Consider the following 20,073-nt stretch of genomic DNA (forward strand, 5'->3'; position numbering starts at 1 on the left):
CTGGACTCTACGTTGTCCAGTCTAGTCCAGTCAGTTGACAGATCACTTCTAACCTGTAGGCCTACTACGAAACCGTTTTGAGACTCAAACAATCGCACGAGAATGCCGCGTCCTGCTCTAACAACGTTCACTCATTTCACGTTTGTTAGAGTAGGACGCGGCATTCTCGTTCGATTGTTTGAGTCTCAAAACAGTTTCGTGGTACGGCACCTGTACTCAACAATGTCGAGTCGACATAACCTGACCTAATAACGTATGCTATCTCTAATAATATAAAATTTATCTGATTTGTAAGTTTAAAATATGCTTCTTTTAGCATAATAATAGTAGTTTTTCTAAGACCAGCTATTCTCAAAGTGTGAGGAGCCCTGATATATCTACCTTAAAATTGAGTTGCAAAATTCCACCGTAACATACATACTTACATACATACAGAGCAAGTTAAATAAAAGCTTTTAAAAAAATTGTGGGGGGTCCGCCAAAAATGTCACCCCTTAAAAAGATTCCGCGACCAAAAAAGTTTCCGAACCGCTGTTCTAGACAATGAAAAGATTACTAGGCCTAGTAGATTAGTAGATACTAGATTCTATTAATCGTGTTCAATAGAGCAGCCATACTCAAAGAGAACTCCGCGAGCGAAATACGACTTGTTTTGCATAATATGGTGTCACCTTAAAAAAATTTGGGGTTCCGTCAAAATTTGTTTGCAAAATTGTTCTGCCACCGAAAAGTTTGAGATCCTCTGCCTTAGGGGATTTTGAAGCAAACATTAAAATATGCTTATCCTATTGACACTCAGGTTGGAGAAGGGGGTGGAGTTCAGCATGGACGTGAGTCCGGCGTGCCTGTACAGCTCCGACGCCGACCCCGCCGGACCGCTCACCGTCACCGGCTGGGGGAAGACCAGCAACAGCAGTCAGTACCATCTTTGCTTTGTTAATGCCTACGAATAATAATTATTATTTTTTAACAAAAAATTAAAACCGACTTCCAAGGTAAAAACAAAAGTAATATTCTTAAACATAATCTAAAAAGAATCAAATAATTCTTATTCCTTATTATAGTGCCATCTTCAGACTTCGCCTAAACCTCAACTATTTCTGTACTCAATCTTCGTACTTTTGAAGTCGCTACCAGTCCGGAAAAGTTCTGAGATCCTTGACATAGAACTTACGCTAAGGTAAGCTGGTACCGACTTCAAAAGCATGAAGATTGAGTACAGAAATAGTTGAGGTTTATTCGAAGTCTGAAGACGGCACTATAATAAGGAATAAGAATTATTTGATTCTTTTTAGATTGTTTAAGAATATTACTTTTGTTTTTACCTTGGAAGTCGGTTTTAATTTTTTGTTAAAAAATAATAATTTTACCCTTTTTAGTTACCTATGAGACCACAAGGCTATATTACTTATAGTTCGTTGTCTTAGAGTTGTCAATATTATTACTAGCGGTCGCCCGCGGCTCCGCCCACGTGGATATCGGTTACGGCTGCAAAAAGCCTACCCAGGAAAGACTCGGTCAGCAAAATGATTCCCAGGTCAATTCACAGACTACAACACTGACATCGACGACGTGGACGCAGTAATTATCCGAAGGGATGCATAGTGCACACTGCACAGATTGTCTTCCTCCCGCACACGCACCCCCGCTTGGTGACGCCCACTATCTTTATATTTTAATTTTGCCATAATTTCAAAACTAAACGTCCAATTTTAATCAGTTAAAGACCAAATTTTATTTACATTAACTGTACTTAGTGATGAAATAATTTATTTTCGTAAGGATTAATAGCATAAGTAAGTAAAATAAACGCGTTTAAATGTAGTCCAAAAAAATTCAAGATTTTTAAATAAAAAAATGGTTATTGTGCCTCACTCGACATAGATAAGTATAGTGTGTCGCGGACTTTTTTGTAGATATTTATAAAATCTACAATTGCTTATAACATTTATGGTTCTATCTTTTATAGTTTCGGCAGCGTACGAAAAAAAAGTAACTTTTCTGGTTGATTTTACACCTGGCGTCCGAAAAACCCAAATATCTTACGAAACCCATTTTTTTCCAAAATAAAATTTTGCCTATGTTCAGCAGAAATAATGTCCATTGGCTTTTGTTTGGAGTAGTTTACATAAAGCCAAAATCCTCGAAGTTATCTACAGGGTGTAACAAAAATAAGTGATAATACTTTAGGGTGTGTATGTGTTCCTTATAGAGAGTTCACTGAGAAAGTAGCAGCGCTGAAAGACCAAATTTTTTTTCACTTTTGTATGGGGATACTCGTGACGCTCGGGCCCTTGCCCATACAAAAGTGAAAAAAAAATTTGGTCCTTCAGTGCTGCTACTTTCTCAGTGAACTCTCTATAAGGAACACATACCCACCCTAAAGTATTATCACTTATTTTTGTTACATCTTGTATAAGGATTAAAAAGTTCTGTTGGGTACCTTCGGAACCAGGGTACATCCTGGTGCAAAATCTTACTTTTTGGTAGTATATGCCTGAAACACTTCAGAATAAATCGAAATCACTATAAATTTCCATATAAATTTTGAGGAGTTCCCTCGATTACTCATGGATCCCATCATCAAGTCACCACTTTTATGAACATGGTACCAAATTCGAGTCAAACCCTATACAACACAAAAAGAATTTTGTAAATCGGACCACAAACGGCTGAGTAATCGTTGAACATACATAAAAAAAATACATACAGCCGAACGTACTACCTCCTCCTTTTTGGAAGTCGGTCAAAAACTAAGGAAGAGGAACTGTGTCAAAAATTTTGTCCGCTAGTCTACAAAATCTGACCCGAATACATACATAATTTATGCATGTACTTATTCGGTACACAATTTTGTGTTTTTATACAAGTGGCAATTATTGTCAACGGCTTTATTTCCTAAAGAATTTTAGTGTTTCGTAGCTATTGTCATATTTTAGTCTGCGAGAAAGAACCAAATTCAAAACGATTGAAGTATGGAAATTACGTTTCCATAGTTTTTATTATTCGTAGGTTCATGCGCTTGCTGCCGCACTCAGAGACACTTAATTACGATTAACCTTCAATTGAATGAAGAGTTTGACAGATAATGTATGAGGCTTCTGTCAATTTTTAAATTAATTACATTTAAGTAATTGATGTTCCACTCTGAGTACGGCAGTTAGACTGGCCATAGACGGACCGCAAGTTGCAGTCGGGAGTCGGGACCGACTGCTCTAGAGCGGTCGCGTTAAAGTCTTCCACTACTACAATACGACCGCAGAGCAACTGCTCCAAGCGCTGAAGAACTGTTGTCTGCTCGAGCGGTCCTTGTATTGCGGATATGAATTTAGTATGGAAACTGCAGATCGCCGTGCGGTGACTGCATTTTGCAGTCGGTTTTAACTGCAAGATGCGGTCCGTCTATGGCCGGCCTTAGAAAAATGAAATGTCTTAAGAAAGTTTTACTTCTTACATGTGTACCGTGGCAGTTGACACACAATTTTTTTATGGGACATCCGTAAGAAAATTTGTGTTCCAGATGACAAAACAGCTTATGCATCGAATAAGTACCTACTTCTTATATTATATGTGTCTTAATTTTGTGAATAATACGTTACGTTTAAAATCACAGGGGATACGAAGAGCAGTCTGCTCCTCAAGGCGAACGTGACGGTGGTGTCGCGCAGCGTGTGCGGCGAGTCCTACACCAACTGGCGCAAGCTGCCAGTGGGGATATCCAACGAGCAGATCTGCGCCGGAGACCCGCAGGGCATCAGGGACACTTGCCAGGTGGGCTTAATATTGAGGTGTAAATATCACTCAAAAAAGGCCAAGAGCCAGAGGCAGCCAGATCTTAGTCTGCTAATCGTTCTTACATGTAGAGGTAGAGGTACTCGTTCTTACCTTTTTTATGAAAAAAGGGGGCAAACGAGCAAACGGGTCACTGATGGAAAGCAACTTCCGTCGCCAATGGACACTCGCAACATCAGAAGAGCTGCAGGTGCGTTGCCGGCCTTATAAGAGGTAATAGGGTAATAGAGTAGGGGAGGGTAAAGGGAATAGGGGAGGGTAGGGAAGGGAGTAGGGTAGGGGATTGGGCCTCCGGAAACTCACTCACTCGTCAAAACACAACACAAGCGCTGTTTCACGTCGATTTTATGTGAGAGTGAGATTTCACCGGTCGAGCCGGCCCATTCGAAATGAAGAGGTAAGAACGACCTGCAGCTTTTTTAAAATGTCTAAGGCTGCCCCTGGCTCTGACTCTAATGCCAGATAAACGATATTTCCATGCAAATTGCAAACTAATATTATAAATGCGAATGTAATAATAATAATACACATTTATTCGACATCAAATTCACAATACACTGCAGTACACAAGCACACATACAGCAATAAAGACGAAAACAAAAAAATCGGCCAATTGCGAGTCGGCAAGTCCGACGAACGAACGGCACGGAGGGTAGGGTGTACCGATATAGAGCGAAAGTAGACAAAAAATGTGTTTTTTATATGAGAGCCCTCTTAAATATTTACTTTTATTTAATTTTATTATTAATTATAAAAAAAAAAAACAATACGCTAAAAAAGACCGTGCTCTAAAGGTGGCAGCACTGGTGTAATATATTATGTATAGTTAATTAAACGTTCTAATTAGAATTATTAAAATATTAAAAGAAGCTAGCAATAAGTCGGTCTGCACTCTGCACCTGATCTTTCGCCAGTCGTGGTAGAAAATTTGGTATGTCTGTTTCATAAAACGTTGTAAACTTCTAGTGATTTCATCGGTTCAATATTTTGTATTTAGGTTCCTGGCACTTATTACAGCTTTTAATCGCGGATTTTTTTTAAATATCATTATAATTGTTTTACATTATTCAACAGGGTGACTCCGGCGGCCCTTTACAAGGACTCACGGGCACGGACGGTCTGTACCGCATAATCGGCATCACGTCATTCGGTCGCGGCTGCGGCTCGCCCGTGCCCGGCGTCTACACGCGCGTCGCACACTACCTCGACTGGATCGAGTCGCAGGTCTGGCCGAATTGATGATCGAGTTAAGATATCGATTAGTGATTTGATTAGCAATTGTGACCTAATCTAGTTATAGTAGACATCGATAAGTGTCTGATAGTTGGATTTAACATAACCCAATATATAAACTCATTCATCGCACTCCAAGTGACTACTGACCCTATGGCAATCGTGCCTCAATCGAGTCGCAGATATATTATCATCCATATCGATATAATATGTCTCGACTGGTAATAACTGTAATCCGATTAAAATTTAATTAACCTAGCTCGAAGACAGATAAAAACAATATTAGACAATCGACACATCGCAACCGACTTCTGAAGCAATTGCAAAAGTGAGCTAATCGATTCGCAATTTTATACGATATCGATAAGTTACGTAAGTCGTATCGCAACTGACTACTGATCCAATCTTAATAGGGATGTTGCCTATAAGGCTTCAGTCTCGAAACCATCGGGCAGCGGGGCGAAAACAGCGGCGGCTGTGCGTGACAATGTAAAGACTTATATGGATAAGCCGAATAGACTGCATATCCATATAAATCTATACATTGTCACGCGTCGCCGCCGCTCCCGCCCGCCCGATTTCGAGACTAAAATATTATTATTATCTATCAGAGCATCGATTGACAACTGAATTATATAATATTTACTTAACAAATGTAATTAAATAATGAGATCCAAACGGCTTGAAATTATAAATCAAAATAGAAAAACAAAATGCCCAACATAACGACTACCTTCTCTCACATCGTTTAAAGCATTTATTATTTTAGGACTGAATATATTGTAATTTAGATAAGATTCCTTGCATCAAATTAAATTTACACTAACTGTTTTTAGATATTATTAGAGATACATAATATTATATAAATCAATACTTATATTGTAGTAGTGAAATATTAGAAGTAGATTTTAGAAGTATTGTATTTCTTGTATATCTTAATTCATTATAGGATAAATTAATGCAGTGTTTCCATGTTAGAAGGCAGCATCAGCGTAGACAGTAAACAAAAAGTTATGTTCGACGATTGACAACGTTTCCGTGAATATTCTGATATGACACATTGTGCAACATATTATGACATGTCGGATTTTGGTCGGATTGTTTACAGCTCGACAAAGCTTTAAATGAACGTGGTGAAAAAAGAACTAACGCTGTCATCATACAAATCGTCATTTTTGAGTTCTCCTTTACCAGCAGCGCCCCGTCCACGTTCATATAAAGCCTTGTCGCCACAGACATAGATCAAGATAGATACCGCATGTCGCTCCATTTGTATGAAAATGAGCGTGCCATTGTAAAACATATTATACACTGCGTATTTTTATTAAGAAGTAGATATTTTTATAAGTTGTTACATATATTTATTCAAGTCTACTGAAATTATGTTTAAATAAAAAACAGGGTGCAATTAAGCCTACCGGACAATTTTTTTAAGGGCTTAGGTATCATTAGGAGAGTCTATTATCCGATAAAAATAGGGTGTAAAAATTGTTAAACCATCATATTTTATCTCACTTAAAATCTTTGAAGAACGGTCACTTCGCGGCGACGGGTAGAACGGGGGTGATGCAGGGGGTGGTGCCAGGGGGGAGCGGTAGGCACTACGCGTCGCGCGCGCTGTATTTTTAACAAGGATCAATATTAATATCGAAATTTGGCCGGGAGGTTGAATTGCACCCTGTATATAAAACTGACGAATAAATGTTCTATGATCTTTTAAAATGATTTTTAATGTGATATAACAAATACTCAAAATATAAAATTAGGGACTGGACAATATCATAGACTAAGGAAAAATACTATAACTGCGTCCCTAAAATGGTCGCATTTTGCAATCAATTCAGAAACTGAATCGTCAAAACAGTCAAACTGACGAATGTCAAATTAGTATGATAGTCTAAGCGATAAGTTGAGAATGGCGAAATTTAGACATAAGGGTCATAAAAATACGTGCGATAGCTCATTAGATTCGGGAAGACGTCTAGAAAAATGTATCGGAAGCGTGTATTAGCACACAAAAAATTGCAAAAGTTACAAGCAAATCAGGTTGCAAAAAAAAGGTATTATGTTTTTTGTTAAAAACTCCGAAACTATTACCATTTAAGAAATTTTAAAAAAAGGTTCTTAAAGAAGAGGAAATTTCCATAAAAAAATCCCAACTCCCGGAATTCTATCTCTATTATTTATAATTTTAATTTAACGCTGAAAGTAAGTCTCCGCGTGGCATTTTTAGGTAGCGCGCGTGGCTTCAAAACCGAGCACGTCACACTGGTTAATTTTTTAAAGGTATTAAATATTAATTTAAAATTTTCAAAAACTTATGGTGAATTCCGAACACTTCAAAGAATTTGCTTCCGTTGGGAATTTAACTTCAAGTTAATTTTTCAAAAAATTGATGAACCCATGGACTATTTCGATGCTTTTAAAAATATTTTCTCTTGAAAATATTATGATTTTTAGAAACAAATTTTTTTCTTAATAACAATTTTTTATTGTTTATAATCGTTTTTTTTAATATTTCAATTGTTTAAATTATTATTTTAGAAAAAAATTTCCTCTCAAAAATCATGATTGATTGTCTTCCATATGGTTACAAAAACAAAAATTTTTTTTATCAACAATTTCATTGTTTATTAACTTAAAAATTTGTTTTAAAAAAGTTCAGATTTTTTTGCTTTTAAAAATTTTTTTTTCTTACCTTTAGTAAGAAAAAAAAAATTTTAAAAGCATCGAAATAGTCCATTGGTTTATAAATTTTTTATAAGCAAATGGCGGAAAAAAATTTTTCTTTTAAATAATACATGTCCTTCATTGATATGAAATCAATTACGTGATAATAAATGAAACAACTTTTTTTTTGACAATATTACGTGGATTTCTAGTTTTTTGTTCAAGTTAAAAATGATTATAAACATAGTATGAATTTTTTTTTAACTTTTATGGCGTGATCTTGTTAAGTATGTTTATATGAAGGGCTCCACGAAGTGAAAAATTTTACGAAAATTATTTAAACGTTTTCTTTATAGTGCAATGAGGACGAAAGTTCGAAAAAATTTCGTTAGTTAACATTTGTCTAATTTGTTGAAAAATTAACTTGAAGTTAAATTTCCAGCGGGAGCAAATTCTTTGAAGTGTTCGAAATACACCATAAGTTTTTGAAATTTTTTAATTAATATTTAATACCTTTAAAAAAATAATCAGTGTGACGTGCTCGGTTTTCAAGCCACGCGCTTTACCTAAAAATGCCGCGCGGAGGCTTACTTTCAGCGTTAAATTAATATTATAAATAATAGAGATAGAATTCCGGGAGTTGGGATTTTTTTATGGAAATTTCCTGTTCTTTAAGAATCTTTTTTTAAAATTTCTTAAATGTTAATAGTTTCCTAGTTTTTAACAAAAACATAATTTATTTTTTTTTGCAACCTAATTTGCTTATAACTTTTGTAATTTTTTGTGTGCTAATACACGCTTCCGATACATTTTTCTAGACGTCTTCCCGAATCTAATGAGCTATCGCACGTATTTTTATGACCCTTATCTCTATATTTCGCCATTCTCAACTTATCGCTTAGACTATGAATTACTAGACATGAATTGCAAGCAGAGTGACCATTTTGTGATATTAAAAAATGAATCATATTTAAATGATTAATAATATTATGATTCTCCAAAGCGACCATTTTAGCCCCGCTGGTCTGTGATATTATGAACAAATCTATCACTGTTGTATTGTTGCATATTGCATGTATTTTATTTTCATATTTATTTATATTATGAATGTAATATCTTTGTTATATCATAAGTTTGTTTTTGATTATGAAAACAAATCTAATTTTAATTTTAATTACGTAAGTATTTATAATTTTTGTGCCAATCAAACATCCGCGTCCGTGCGAATAATATTACTGATGCTTGTAAGAAAAAGTATTTTTTATATATTTATATTTTATACTATTTGATATTAAATGAATCTGCCATGTAAATATGTTTTTTTTTTAATTTATAATAACGTGAATAATCGCGGTATGTATGTCTATGGTTGTCATCGGTTGCCTAGACAATAAATCAGTTATCTAATAGCCGTCATACTCTAACTGCCGAACTCAGAGTGGAACATTAATTACTTAAATGTAATTAATTCAAAATTTTGACATAAGCTCCATACATACACTCTTCATTCTTCAACTCTTCATTTAATTGAAGGTTAATCATAACTTAATGTCTCTGAGTACGGCGGTAAGAGCCGGGACACATAAACACGATACGACGTCGTGTCGTAACTGGTACCACGTTTCACGATGCGACGTCGTGTCGTGGGAATCTACGACGAACATTGTAAAAAACTACGACGCGTCATCTTTGAATTTCTACGTGAGTTTCTATACTTATACAGGGTGTAACAAAAACAAGTGATAATAATTTAGGGTGTGTATGTGTTCCCTGTAGAGAGTTCTCTGTGAAAGTAGCAGCGCTGAAATACCAAAAATTTTTTTCACTTTTGTATGAGGAAACTCGTGACGCTCGGGCCCTTGCCCATACAAAAGTGAAAAAAAATTTTGGTCTTTCAGCGCTGCTACTTTCACAGTGAAATCTCTACAAGGAACACGTACACACCCTAAAGTATTATCACTTGTTTTTGTTACACCCTGTCTATATTACGGCAATAGGTAATCCTTATTCAATTAAATACTTTAAAAACATTATTGATTTAATAATATAGATCTATATGGCCCCTTACAGCATTTGATTTAAATGAATATTTTCGAAGATATTACAGATTTAAAAATTTTATACCCATGCGAAGCCGGGGCGGGTCGCTAGTACTAAATAATGGCTTGTTAAATCAGTTAATGGCCTGTTAGAGCTATCGAGCGTTCCACCATGCCCTAATGTCATGTTAAATGTCATGTTAAATGTCATGTTAAATCACCTAACACGGTGTTAAATTTAATTCCTGCTGTGGAGGTCCGTTAAATATTTAACAGGCTGTTATATGAGTCAAAATAACAACTTTCAAAGACAATAATAATATGCAATATCAATAAAAGAATCTGTTTTGACTTTTGAGTCTTTCCGCCATGTTTCCGCTACGTCTTTATTATTAATTATTTTCATAGTTATGAATAATTATTTATTTTCACTTTGCCAAAAATTCAGCCTTCGGATTTTCCTTGACATTGCAAATATACTAACTTGTATCAAAATTACCAAACCGAAATATGTAAATAAAAGTTTGTATTATGATTCATGTTTTCATCTTTGACAGATAATAATTATTTACCTGGTAAAATAAGAAGAACTATTATAGCGTAACAAATGTAAGCGATCAGTGATATTTTAATTTGGTCGCATTATTTACTATTATACAACTATGGAAGAAAGTGACACATTGCGGCAAACATGTCGTATTAAATTTTTACTGTGGGACATAAGTAATAAGTATTTTAACAGTCTGTTTAATTTTCCAAGGTCCGTTAAGTAATGCCTTGTTAGGATTTAACAAAGAGAGGTTGGTGAAATTGGCTCTAAATATAAATTTTATTTTGTTTTTATTTTTCAAAGAGATTTATTTAAAGCAGGCACCTTAACCCATATTATAAATATTATAAAGACTAACATACATATTTTTAGTATTTATTGTGAAAGCGGTAACAGAAATACGTACATAATCTGTGAAAACTTCAGAAGTCTAGGTATAGCGGTTCTTGAGATTCAGCCTGAAGGCAGACAGACAGACATCGAAGTCTCAGGAATATGGCCCCATTTTTACCTTTTGGGTATGGAACCCTAAAAAAATATGAGTATAATGCGATCTTTGTGATTCCCATACGAAACCGGTTGCGGGCAACTGGCAAGTTTGCACACAACAGGAAAATAAACCGATATCTCAGAGTACAGCTGTTCATTGCGTCGTTAAGTCGTGTACTATGTGGTTGAAATACGCTGTTCTGTTCTTCTACGCGATCGTCGTCAAGTCTGGAGAAAGTAAGCATGAAATGAGCATGATGTGATCAGTGTTGCCATGTTAAAGTGTGTCTAATTTGCCAAAAATGTTGCAGTTGGTGACAAATGTGTTCCAAACGACGATGTGACTGACGGGTCGTGTATGATTATTACTGATTGTAAGGTCGCTGTGAGGTTAGTGTTTATCAAATGTTTTGTTAATGGATAGTGTACTGTGCATGAGCATATTGTGCATTCATAATAATTAATGCGAAAGTGTCTTTTAACTTTTTGTTACTTGTTTGTTTGAACTACTTTTTGTGCACTTTCTGCAAATAAATGATTGTTATTGTTATTCTTTGCTATTTATATATTTTATAGATTAGTTTGAGCCACGAGAAAGGATATAGGGTAGTTTTTATTACGACAAAATGTACAGTTCCTATGCAAAATACTGCGCAATATCTAGTAAAAATACGACTGATGCCGGTTTTCACCAACGGTCTCCTAACGCTAAGTGTTCCCTAGCGATCTTTGCGGGTCAAATATCTCTTAAAACAAACACATTTAAAAAAAATGTTTTGCAAAAGTTCTTACGCTCCAAGGACGTACGTGACACACAAAAATTCGTGAAATCTTGAAGGATATGTACCCTTAATGACCGCTAGAGGACTTAGCGTTAGGAGCCGGTTGGTGAAAACAGGCATGAGTCTTGTATCTCTTATAGTTAAAGTTTATGTCAAAGTCGACCTAATTTAGGTATGTGTTTTAATTTTTATTTTTAAAACAGTAAATAAAAATTATTTTGAATTGGTAGCATTATAACTGGCGATGATGAGCTTAGTTTACGCCTCTTATGGTTTACGTTAAGAATTAAGATAATAATGAATTAAGACAGAATATTTAGGTATTACATATCGTATATAAAACAATTTACATAATATATGAAACAACTACGGAACCTTCTCAAATAGTCATAAATGTTTTACCAACTTTCAAAAAAGAAGGATACAGTCCTATTTTCGGTGGTGTATAAGTAGAGATATTTTTTAAGCTCGAATTTTGCTTGTATCCACGTTAAATGTTTCAGGGCGATCAGACAAAACTATTTTCACCCGTTCACAAGATGTGGCTTCCACCAAGTGATGGAGATTGTGTGCTGTCCACCAGAGGATTATGTGTTGCCAGGTAAAAACAAGAATACCGAGCGACCGAGGACTACCACTGTGCCACCCCTAACTACTACTGTATCGGTTAAAAAACAAGGTAAGAACTTCCATTATGACTTATGACTGTTAATGGCATAGTATATCTAGTATCTACATATACAGGATATAACAAAACTATGTGAACATACTTTAGAGTTTAGGGAGTGTATTATTGTGTCCCTTATACCTTATTATAGAGCTTACTGTGAAAGTAGCAGCGCTGAAAGAGCAATTTTTTTGTTATTTGTATCTAGGCAAGTGCCCTAGCGCCCCCAGCGTCATTTGTTTGGCCATAAAATTGCTGAAATACTTTTTCAGCGCTACTACTTTAACAGTGACCTCCATACATAGAAATCATACACACTCTAAAGCATTATCACTTCGTTTTGTTATGCCCTGTAAGTATTGATAACATTTTACTATACAGTGTGTTAGTGTAAACACCGTTATCCTTGAAACCATCAAAATATGAGCCCGTCAAAATGAACAACTTTTTCTATGAGAACAATGCTGGGAACTCAAAAAAATCCGTCTTCATACCCATACCGCATACGGATGTCCGGATCGGCAATTTGTATGGGTATGAAGACGGATTTGTTTTGAGTTCCCAGCATTGTTCTCATAGAAAAAGTTGTTCATTTTGACGGGCTCATTTGATGATTTCAAGGATAACGGTGTTTACACTAACATCTTGTATAATACGTTATTTCCAGGTGACATTAGTCTTATTTTATGTGTTGGTTTCAGCTGAAGATAGGCCAAAGAGAATTGCAGAAATAGGTGAGTCAATTTGCGGTAGTAACTAGTGAGTACTTAATACTTATTAAGAGGATACAACAGGGGCTAGAGAAATGAAAAAAAAGTACGTGTAATATCTATAGCTGTCTCCCTTACCTCAAGCCTATACCGCAGAACGCGATAGAGACAACTGCAGAAAATCCAGAAAATCAACCATTCGTTGATTCCTTCTCCAAAACTTAACCGATTTAAGTACTTTTTTCATTAAAGATTAAAAAAAGGCTTGAGCTGTGTTCCTATGTTTTGCTTTTTTTGTATAATCTAGCCAAATCTGTTTTCTGGACGTTTGAACACAGCGGAAAATCTGGCCATTTTTTTTGGGTTTTTGAACGTTCATATCTTATTTAATAATTAAATTATGAAAAAAAGGAAAACATAGGGACATTGTATTAGTGGCCGTAGATATTCAGGAAAAAAATTATAACTCTACTAGCATTATCCAGGGAGGAAACAGGGGACAACGTTTGTATGGAAAAAAGGGCGGTGTGGACTCCTCTTAAGGGCTCCTACTTGTACTATTATCTATTCTGTGCTCCTACACAAAACTGTGAAATCGTATCTCATCGCATCGTAATGTTATTTTTATTAATTATTATGAATTTTGTCGCAGATAATTGCGATGCGATGCGACTTCGCAGTTATGTGTATAGGGAGCCCCAATCGTGTTTGAGACAGAAGTTAGCTACTATGTAAATAATGAGCGCGTTGAATTCAGTATTATATGTAGTAAGTAATAGCTTATCGTATTCCCTCTCTGCATTCAAATAGGTAATCTTACCGATGATAATTCAGTTGAAATATTTTTTTTGTTAAAATAAGAGGTGTATAATGTATATTGTGTATCAACTGTTTCAATCTTATCTATAAAAAAATAAAAAGTAGGTACATAGGCAACCCGTATGCAGGGGCTTTCCAACTTAAATTATTGAACTGAGGGAATTATCAATGCCATAAGACACGCGTGTTTGGGAAATCCGCAGTGTATACAGGCATTATTATTATCATAGACTAAGGAAAATATACTACATATCTTTGTCCTTGTCTGCCAATCCACTTTGCTGAACTACCAGACAAGCGTAAGACGTCGTATAAAAAATCGGTATACAAAGCGTGGTTATATAAGTTATAACTAAGGCTGTTTACACACGGCGCTGCAGCGCGTGGTTTTTCGCCGCCGCGGCGCCGCAAAACCTGCGTTGTGTCCACCGCAGGTTCTGCGGCGCCGCCGCGCGCACTGCGACGCGATCATGGGTCCGACTAGTCTCGTATGTTTAAGGGGCTTTTAGACATTGTCAAAATATTATCTTAACTTGACTGGATTTTAAGGCTATCGAATCCCAAGGATTTCTCAAGGCCGTTGTCAAAGGTTTATTAAGGTTTTGTCGGCGAACATCTAGGAATTTAGTAACGTAATTTACCTAATCCAACCATATATTTTCAGAATGTCAGAAGATAATAGAGAAGAGTGGACCGCCTCTAGATCTGCACATAGTGGGTGGCAGCGTCGCCTCACCGGGGGAGTTCCCGCATATGGTAGATAAACTTTATATCCTAGATACTAATTTAATGTCAAACTAGACTAGGATGCCCGCAGTTCAGTTGCGCCAAAATTCGATAATAGCGCGGGAACCGTACACTTTTCCGGGAAAAAAAGTATCCTATGTCCTTTCCCGGGACTTAAAGTATCTCCATGCAAAATTTCAGCAAAATCGGTTCAGCGGTTTGAAGTGAAGAGGTAACAGACAGACACACTTTCGCATTTATAATATTAGTATAGCTATGGAAGTATGGATGTTTGCCACTTTGCTTGCATGCGGAAGGGTCTTTAGTATTTTTCAGAATATATTATGTGTATCATAAAGGATGTAGCTATGTAGTCTGTATGTGAAAGATTTTTTTTTAAATAAGTTCAGTTGTTTTTGAGCCTATTCAATAGTAAACAAAGAAACTTTTCCTCTATAATAATAATTAGTATAGATCTAATATCATGAGTTTTTCCACCAGGCGGCTCTAGCTTACAAACGCGAGGAGGGCTACCTGTTCCAGTGCGGCGGCTCGCTCATCTCAGAGTCCTTCATCCTGTCAGCAGCTCACTGTGTGGATACACTTGACATGTGAGTACTTGTGAGATCTGTAGGCTTAGCATAGTCACCATAGAAATGGTTTCTTTCTACGGAAGAATAGACAAAGTGACAGTTAGACAAAGGAAATCCGCCATTTTGTCACTAACATTTTGTCATTAACACATTTTGTCAGTATGTCTATTCTTTTCCATTTAGTAGTAGAGGTTAATGGCCTCTACTGGCAGTAGTCAATGGCCTCAGACTACGAAGTATAAGGGGGCAAACGAGCAAACGGGTCACCTGAGGGAAAGCAATTCTTGTCGCCCATGGACATTGGACAATCGTAACATCAGAAGAGCTGCAGGTGCGTTGCCGACTTTTTAAGAGGGAATACGCTCTCTTCTTGAAGGTTTGCAGGTCGTATCGGTCCGGAAATACTGCTGGCGACAGTTTGTTCCAGAGTTTTACAGTGCGCGGCAGAAAGTTGCGCGAAAAATGCACGGTGGGAGACTGCCGCTAATCAAGTTGATAAGGATGGTATATTTTTCGCGTGGAACAATGATACAAGATTAGTTCAAAAAAAAAATGAGTATTTTGCCTTACTTTTAAATTGAAGTTACTATAGTTTGTGCGTTTTAAGATGATATGCGTGACACATTATTATTGACAATAGTAGGGAAGTTACCTAACAAAAATTAATCGATAATTTAAAAATATCGAATTACTTTGTAAAGGAATTGCAATCGAAATTATCGATTTCGTACTGACATTTATGTGGTGCCGGCGATTTAAGATGGCCGCCCTTTTTATCGATTTAATTTCGATTCAACCGAGTCAATCTCTATTGACATAAGTTCCGTTTCATGCATCTGACATTTTTCAAATGTTTTCGTAACAATAATTTTATCCTTTTTCACAGTTAATATTTATAATTTTATATTAATAAGGTAGCATTTAGCAACTTTTCATTTTTATTCATTTACAATTATAGGAAACATTTGTTTTTGTAGATGGAATATAATTCATTACATTTTGTTTTTTTTTTTGTTTTCTTGTAGAAAAAACCCGTAGCAAGGAACATGAAAACTGTCACCCATATCATCTTAAAACGCACAAACTATAATCAGTAAATTGTTTCAGGATAAAACCTGAGTTTGCTCGACTGGGTACTGTGCTGCTGGGTAGCCGAGACTTCAACGACACGACCGACACAAGAGTCACTGATATATACCTCTTTCCCGAGTATAAAAGGATCAGCAAATATCACGATTTGGCTTTACTCAGGTCATTTTTTGTTTTAATTTTTAAACGGCTCGTTCATTTGTGCTAGTGCGGATAGGTTACACAGTGCGAGCAACTGAAGTGACAGCAGGCTGCTACTGTGCCTGCATGGGCGAACCGAGGGGGGAGCGGACAGGGGGGGCAGCTAATCAATGATAAAAAGTTGTGTAATTGGAGGGCTAAATAAGCTTTAAAATTTGGCATAAAATATAAAGTTTAATTTAAAAAAATGAAATATTATGTGCACACTGCACAGCTTTTTTGATTTAAGGGGTACCAGGGTTTTTTTATAAAATCTTTTGACACCAATTTTATTGACATCGCGCGCTATAAACTGTAGTCCATGCGGACGAAGTCGCGGGCAACAGCTAGTCTTATTAGATTGTACCTACTCGCACGAGAGCAGCTCGACTCGCCTCCCTGGGTCACACCATGCAAGCTGCTGACTTGCCTTGTCGAGTTGTATGATGTATATCTGTGGTGGGAAAAGGCGAGTGGCGAATGGCGATAGAAACCAAAAAAATGCTATAGTATACTAACTCACGCGCAGAAGTGTATTTATGTGGTATGTATGTATCTATTTTTTTTTTTGGTTGTGTTCGCTTATCTCCGGAACTACAAGTCCGATTTAAGTAATTCTTTTTTGTTGTACTAGGTATTGTTCAACTTATTGAATGCTGCAAGTTTCATCAAAATCGGTTCAGTAGTTTTCGAGATAGAGATTTTTAATTCTCAATTACGTACAATTTTGAAGTCAGTTTTATCTTTTTAAAATACTATTACTGTTTTTGTTACATAGGAAATTTAATGAATTTTCTACATTTTAGGTTAGAGAAGCCGGTGCGATTCACAGAGGACCTGAGTCCCATATGCCTGTACACGTCCATTAGCGACCCTGAAATACCCCTCATGGTCACCGGTTGGGGAAGAACTGACTTCAAACGTAAGCATGTTCCGTGAAATGTGCACCGCACATGTTCAGTGAAATGTAGCACAATATTATATTCTTGGTGAGCGCTGTCATGTGTCTGGCAAATTTCATGAAAATTGGCCCAGTAATTTAGAGCCGCTACAGATTACATACATGGAGCGGCGGAAATAAAGTGGTCTACTCTCATAAAAATATAAATTCGACACTGCTAATAAAACATAATCTTCTTGCACTTTTTCCACTATACTTATCTAGTATCGAGTAGTGGATTTATGTTGTCTGTGTTCTCCGAGTGGTTCCGCTGATTGACGCTAGATGGCACTGTGTATCGTAAGTTCGTAACACTATTGTTTAATTTTATAGGTGACGACGGCAGCGAGGTCCTGCTGAAGGCTCGTATATCGGCGGTGGCGGTCAGCAAGTGCCGAGAGCACTACGACGCCTACCGCCGCCTGCCCGACGGCGTCATACCGGCACAGATCTGCGCCGGCGACCAGAACGGCTTGAAGGATTCGTGCCAGGTTCGTGCGTGGCATGTTTTATTAATGCTCGATTTCTTATATGCTTGCTTCTCACGACGCGTAATATCGCGAGCTGGCTCGAGCGGGCGCGTCCGTTTCGATTGAAATCGGTAACTTTAAAGGCACGGCTCGGCGCGGCTCGAGCGGCTCGTGATATTACTAATATCACGAGCCGCTCGAGCCGCGCTCATATTACGCACCGTGATTTGTACGAGCGAGCACAAGCTTAGCGCCGATTCGCCTGTTGTGCCAACAGGCGAATCCGCGCTAAGCTAAACTTGTGCTCGCTCGTACAAATCGGGTCGGTGCGGCGAGGCTAGTGATATTGCGTGCCGTGAGAAGCAAGCATTACGTTTATGACAAGACGCTTATCTATTCAACAGAGTCTTTGATTGGCATATGGATTAATGCATGTTCATCCATTAATTCATCCAAGTGCAGTAAAAATATTGAATTAGAATTTAAAACATTTAGAATTAACCAGAAATTGCAAGTTGCAACAGAGCTATACCCTAGGGCTTAGACCAGTGGTCAGCAACAGGAGGACCGGTCGAAAGGTCGAATCTCGGACCGCGAAACATTGTAGTGTGTTTTATACCAAGTATCAATAAATACATAGATAAGGTATACGTATACCTTTATTAATTAAAATAATATTTTTAAGCTGCATAGGATAAGTGTGTTTATTTCTGAACCTCGTTTAAATTTTCCCACAGTATCCGGACCCCACCTAAAACTATACTTGCCGACACCTGGCCTAGACCATTCCATGTAATAATTAATCATATTATATTATTGGCTACACAGGGTGACTCCGGTGGTCCGCTGCAAGTGCTCAACAGCGATGACAGCCGCTACCGTCTGGTCGGCATCACGTCATTCGGTCGCGGCTGCGGCTCGCCCGTGCCCGGCGTCTACACGCGCGTCGCACACTACCTCGACTGGATCGAGACGAATGTGTGGCCGCAGAGCAAGTTGTAACACCCATTACCATAAATTCCTTAGGGTTGTAGTGGCACCAGGACTCTAAAGACATGTCTTCGGACGCGCAAAAACTCCAGTCGCACAACATTATCACAAGTTCGCCGTTGTGAGTTGATGGATTCATTGCGGAGAGTCGCCCGATTCATCGTTGTGGGTGACGCGATTCATCAAAGTGAATGGCATTCATCGTTGCGAAGCGCCATCATTGTAGGTGGCCTGATTCATCATCGTGAGACGTGGGTGCGTTGATTCATCGTCACGAGTCGCCCGATTCATCTTCGTGAGGCATCTCATTATGTTGAGGCGCACGATTCACCGTTGCGAATCGAGACTAAAGTAACTTTACCTATTCATTACTCATTAGTAATTACTCAAATTATGTGTTCACCGATCATCGGTTAAAAGTGTGTGTTAAAACTTCTGCAGTAGATCTTCTGCAGATACATATCTTATGAAATAATTGATTGTTAAAAAAAGCAAACCCTGTGATTAAGAGTCCGGGCGCCATCGCAGTTCTCATACAAACGTAATACCAAGATAATTTCCCATAGGAAATTTTCACCATATTTGAGTTATTATTCAGCTTAAGATAGTAATTACCTAGGTTCCTGTACAAAGATTCACTGCAAAATTACCAAAAATATGAACGATTACAATATTTACATACTAAATTGTAATCGTTCATATTTTTGGTATGTAAATATTTTGCAGTGAATCTTTGTACTTCTCCTACAGGAACCTAGGTAATTACTATCTTAAGCTGAACAAATAATAACTCAAATATGGTAAATATTCTCGTATGGGAAATGATCTTGGTATTATGTTTGTATGAGAATTATTGCGATGGCACCCGGACTCTTATTAGTTGAATCGAACTTTAAAAGGACGTCGCACGGTTTTAAAAAATGTTTTGGAACTTTATGTTAGAGTTAATAGAGCGTAAGTTTAAAATAAGAATATTAAAAATTAAAGAATGCGACAACTTAAGTTTCATTTCACGAATCCTTCATTTTAGGAGGCATCCTAAGTCAAGGCCATCTCTTTATGAATATTTTGCAAAACAAAAAGTTACTTTAATACTTAGTACAGTAGAAAGTATTATACAAGTATATAATTATATTTATGGAATTATGGACAACTACCTCATCGTTAGCAGTCATCTTATTATTAGCATCTTGGGTTTCTGTTTGAAATTTTAATAGGTACTTACAACTCTTAAAGTTAACATTTTAAACTTTCGCGTTGTATTATAATTAAAACTTTTTAATCGGGACTTAACGCGACTTATTCAAGTAGTAATGCTACTACGAATACATACT

The 20,073-nt window shown here is 36.9% G+C and overlaps 2 protein-coding genes and 1 long non-coding RNA gene across 3 annotated transcripts in view; 2 read left to right on the forward strand and 1 right to left on the reverse strand.

The window, feature by feature from the left end:
• Nucleotides 1-5,554, forward strand: part of LOC121733407 (serine protease persephone-like) — a 20,459-nt gene extending 14,905 nt beyond the window's left edge. The window contains exons 8-10 of the mRNA XM_042123651.1: nucleotides 800-915; nucleotides 3,614-3,771; nucleotides 4,867-5,554. Of these exons, the coding sequence (XP_041979585.1) occupies nucleotides 800-915; nucleotides 3,614-3,771; nucleotides 4,867-5,031 (439 nt within the window). The 3' untranslated portion in view covers nucleotides 5,032-5,554. The remainder of the gene's footprint in view (nucleotides 1-799; nucleotides 916-3,613; nucleotides 3,772-4,866) is intronic.
• LOC121733409 lies at nucleotides 4,966-18,790 on the reverse strand. The gene is made up of 2 exons (XR_006036551.1): nucleotides 18,707-18,790; nucleotides 4,966-4,995 (listed from the first exon to the last, which is right to left on the reverse strand). It is a non-coding gene; the product is annotated as an uncharacterized LOC121733409 (long non-coding RNA).
• On the forward strand, nucleotides 10,890-18,790 carry LOC121733406 (serine protease persephone-like). The gene is made up of 10 exons (XM_042123650.1): nucleotides 10,890-11,010; nucleotides 11,085-11,163; nucleotides 12,059-12,234; nucleotides 12,924-12,956; nucleotides 14,416-14,507; nucleotides 14,979-15,088; nucleotides 16,178-16,321; nucleotides 17,146-17,261; nucleotides 17,613-17,770; nucleotides 18,578-18,790. The coding sequence occupies exons 1-10, from the start codon at nucleotides 10,953-10,955 to the stop codon at nucleotides 18,749-18,751; spliced, it is 1,140 nt and encodes a 379-aa protein (XP_041979584.1). The 5' UTR covers nucleotides 10,890-10,952; the 3' UTR covers nucleotides 18,752-18,790.
• Nucleotides 18,791-20,073: the final 1,283 nt, after the last annotated feature.

Source organism: Aricia agestis, chromosome 13 (genome assembly GCF_905147365.1).
Source record: "Aricia agestis chromosome 13, ilAriAges1.1, whole genome shotgun sequence".
NCBI lineage: Eukaryota > Metazoa > Arthropoda > Insecta > Lepidoptera > Lycaenidae > Aricia > Aricia agestis.

Bases quoted from the DNA above. Each gene is read 5' to 3' on its own strand.
- LOC121733406 (XM_042123650.1), top strand. From the start codon at position 10,953: ATGTGGTTGAAATACGCTGTTCTGTTCTTCTACGCGATCGTCGTCAAG. The intron at 11,011-11,084 runs GTAAGCATGAAA...AAAATGTTGCAG, and splicing joins CGTCGTCAAGTCTGGAGAAA to TTGGTGACAAATGTGTTCCA. The intron at 17,771-18,577 runs GTTCGTGCGTGG...TTGGCTACACAG, and splicing joins GCTTGAAGGATTCGTGCCAG to GGTGACTCCGGTGGTCCGCT.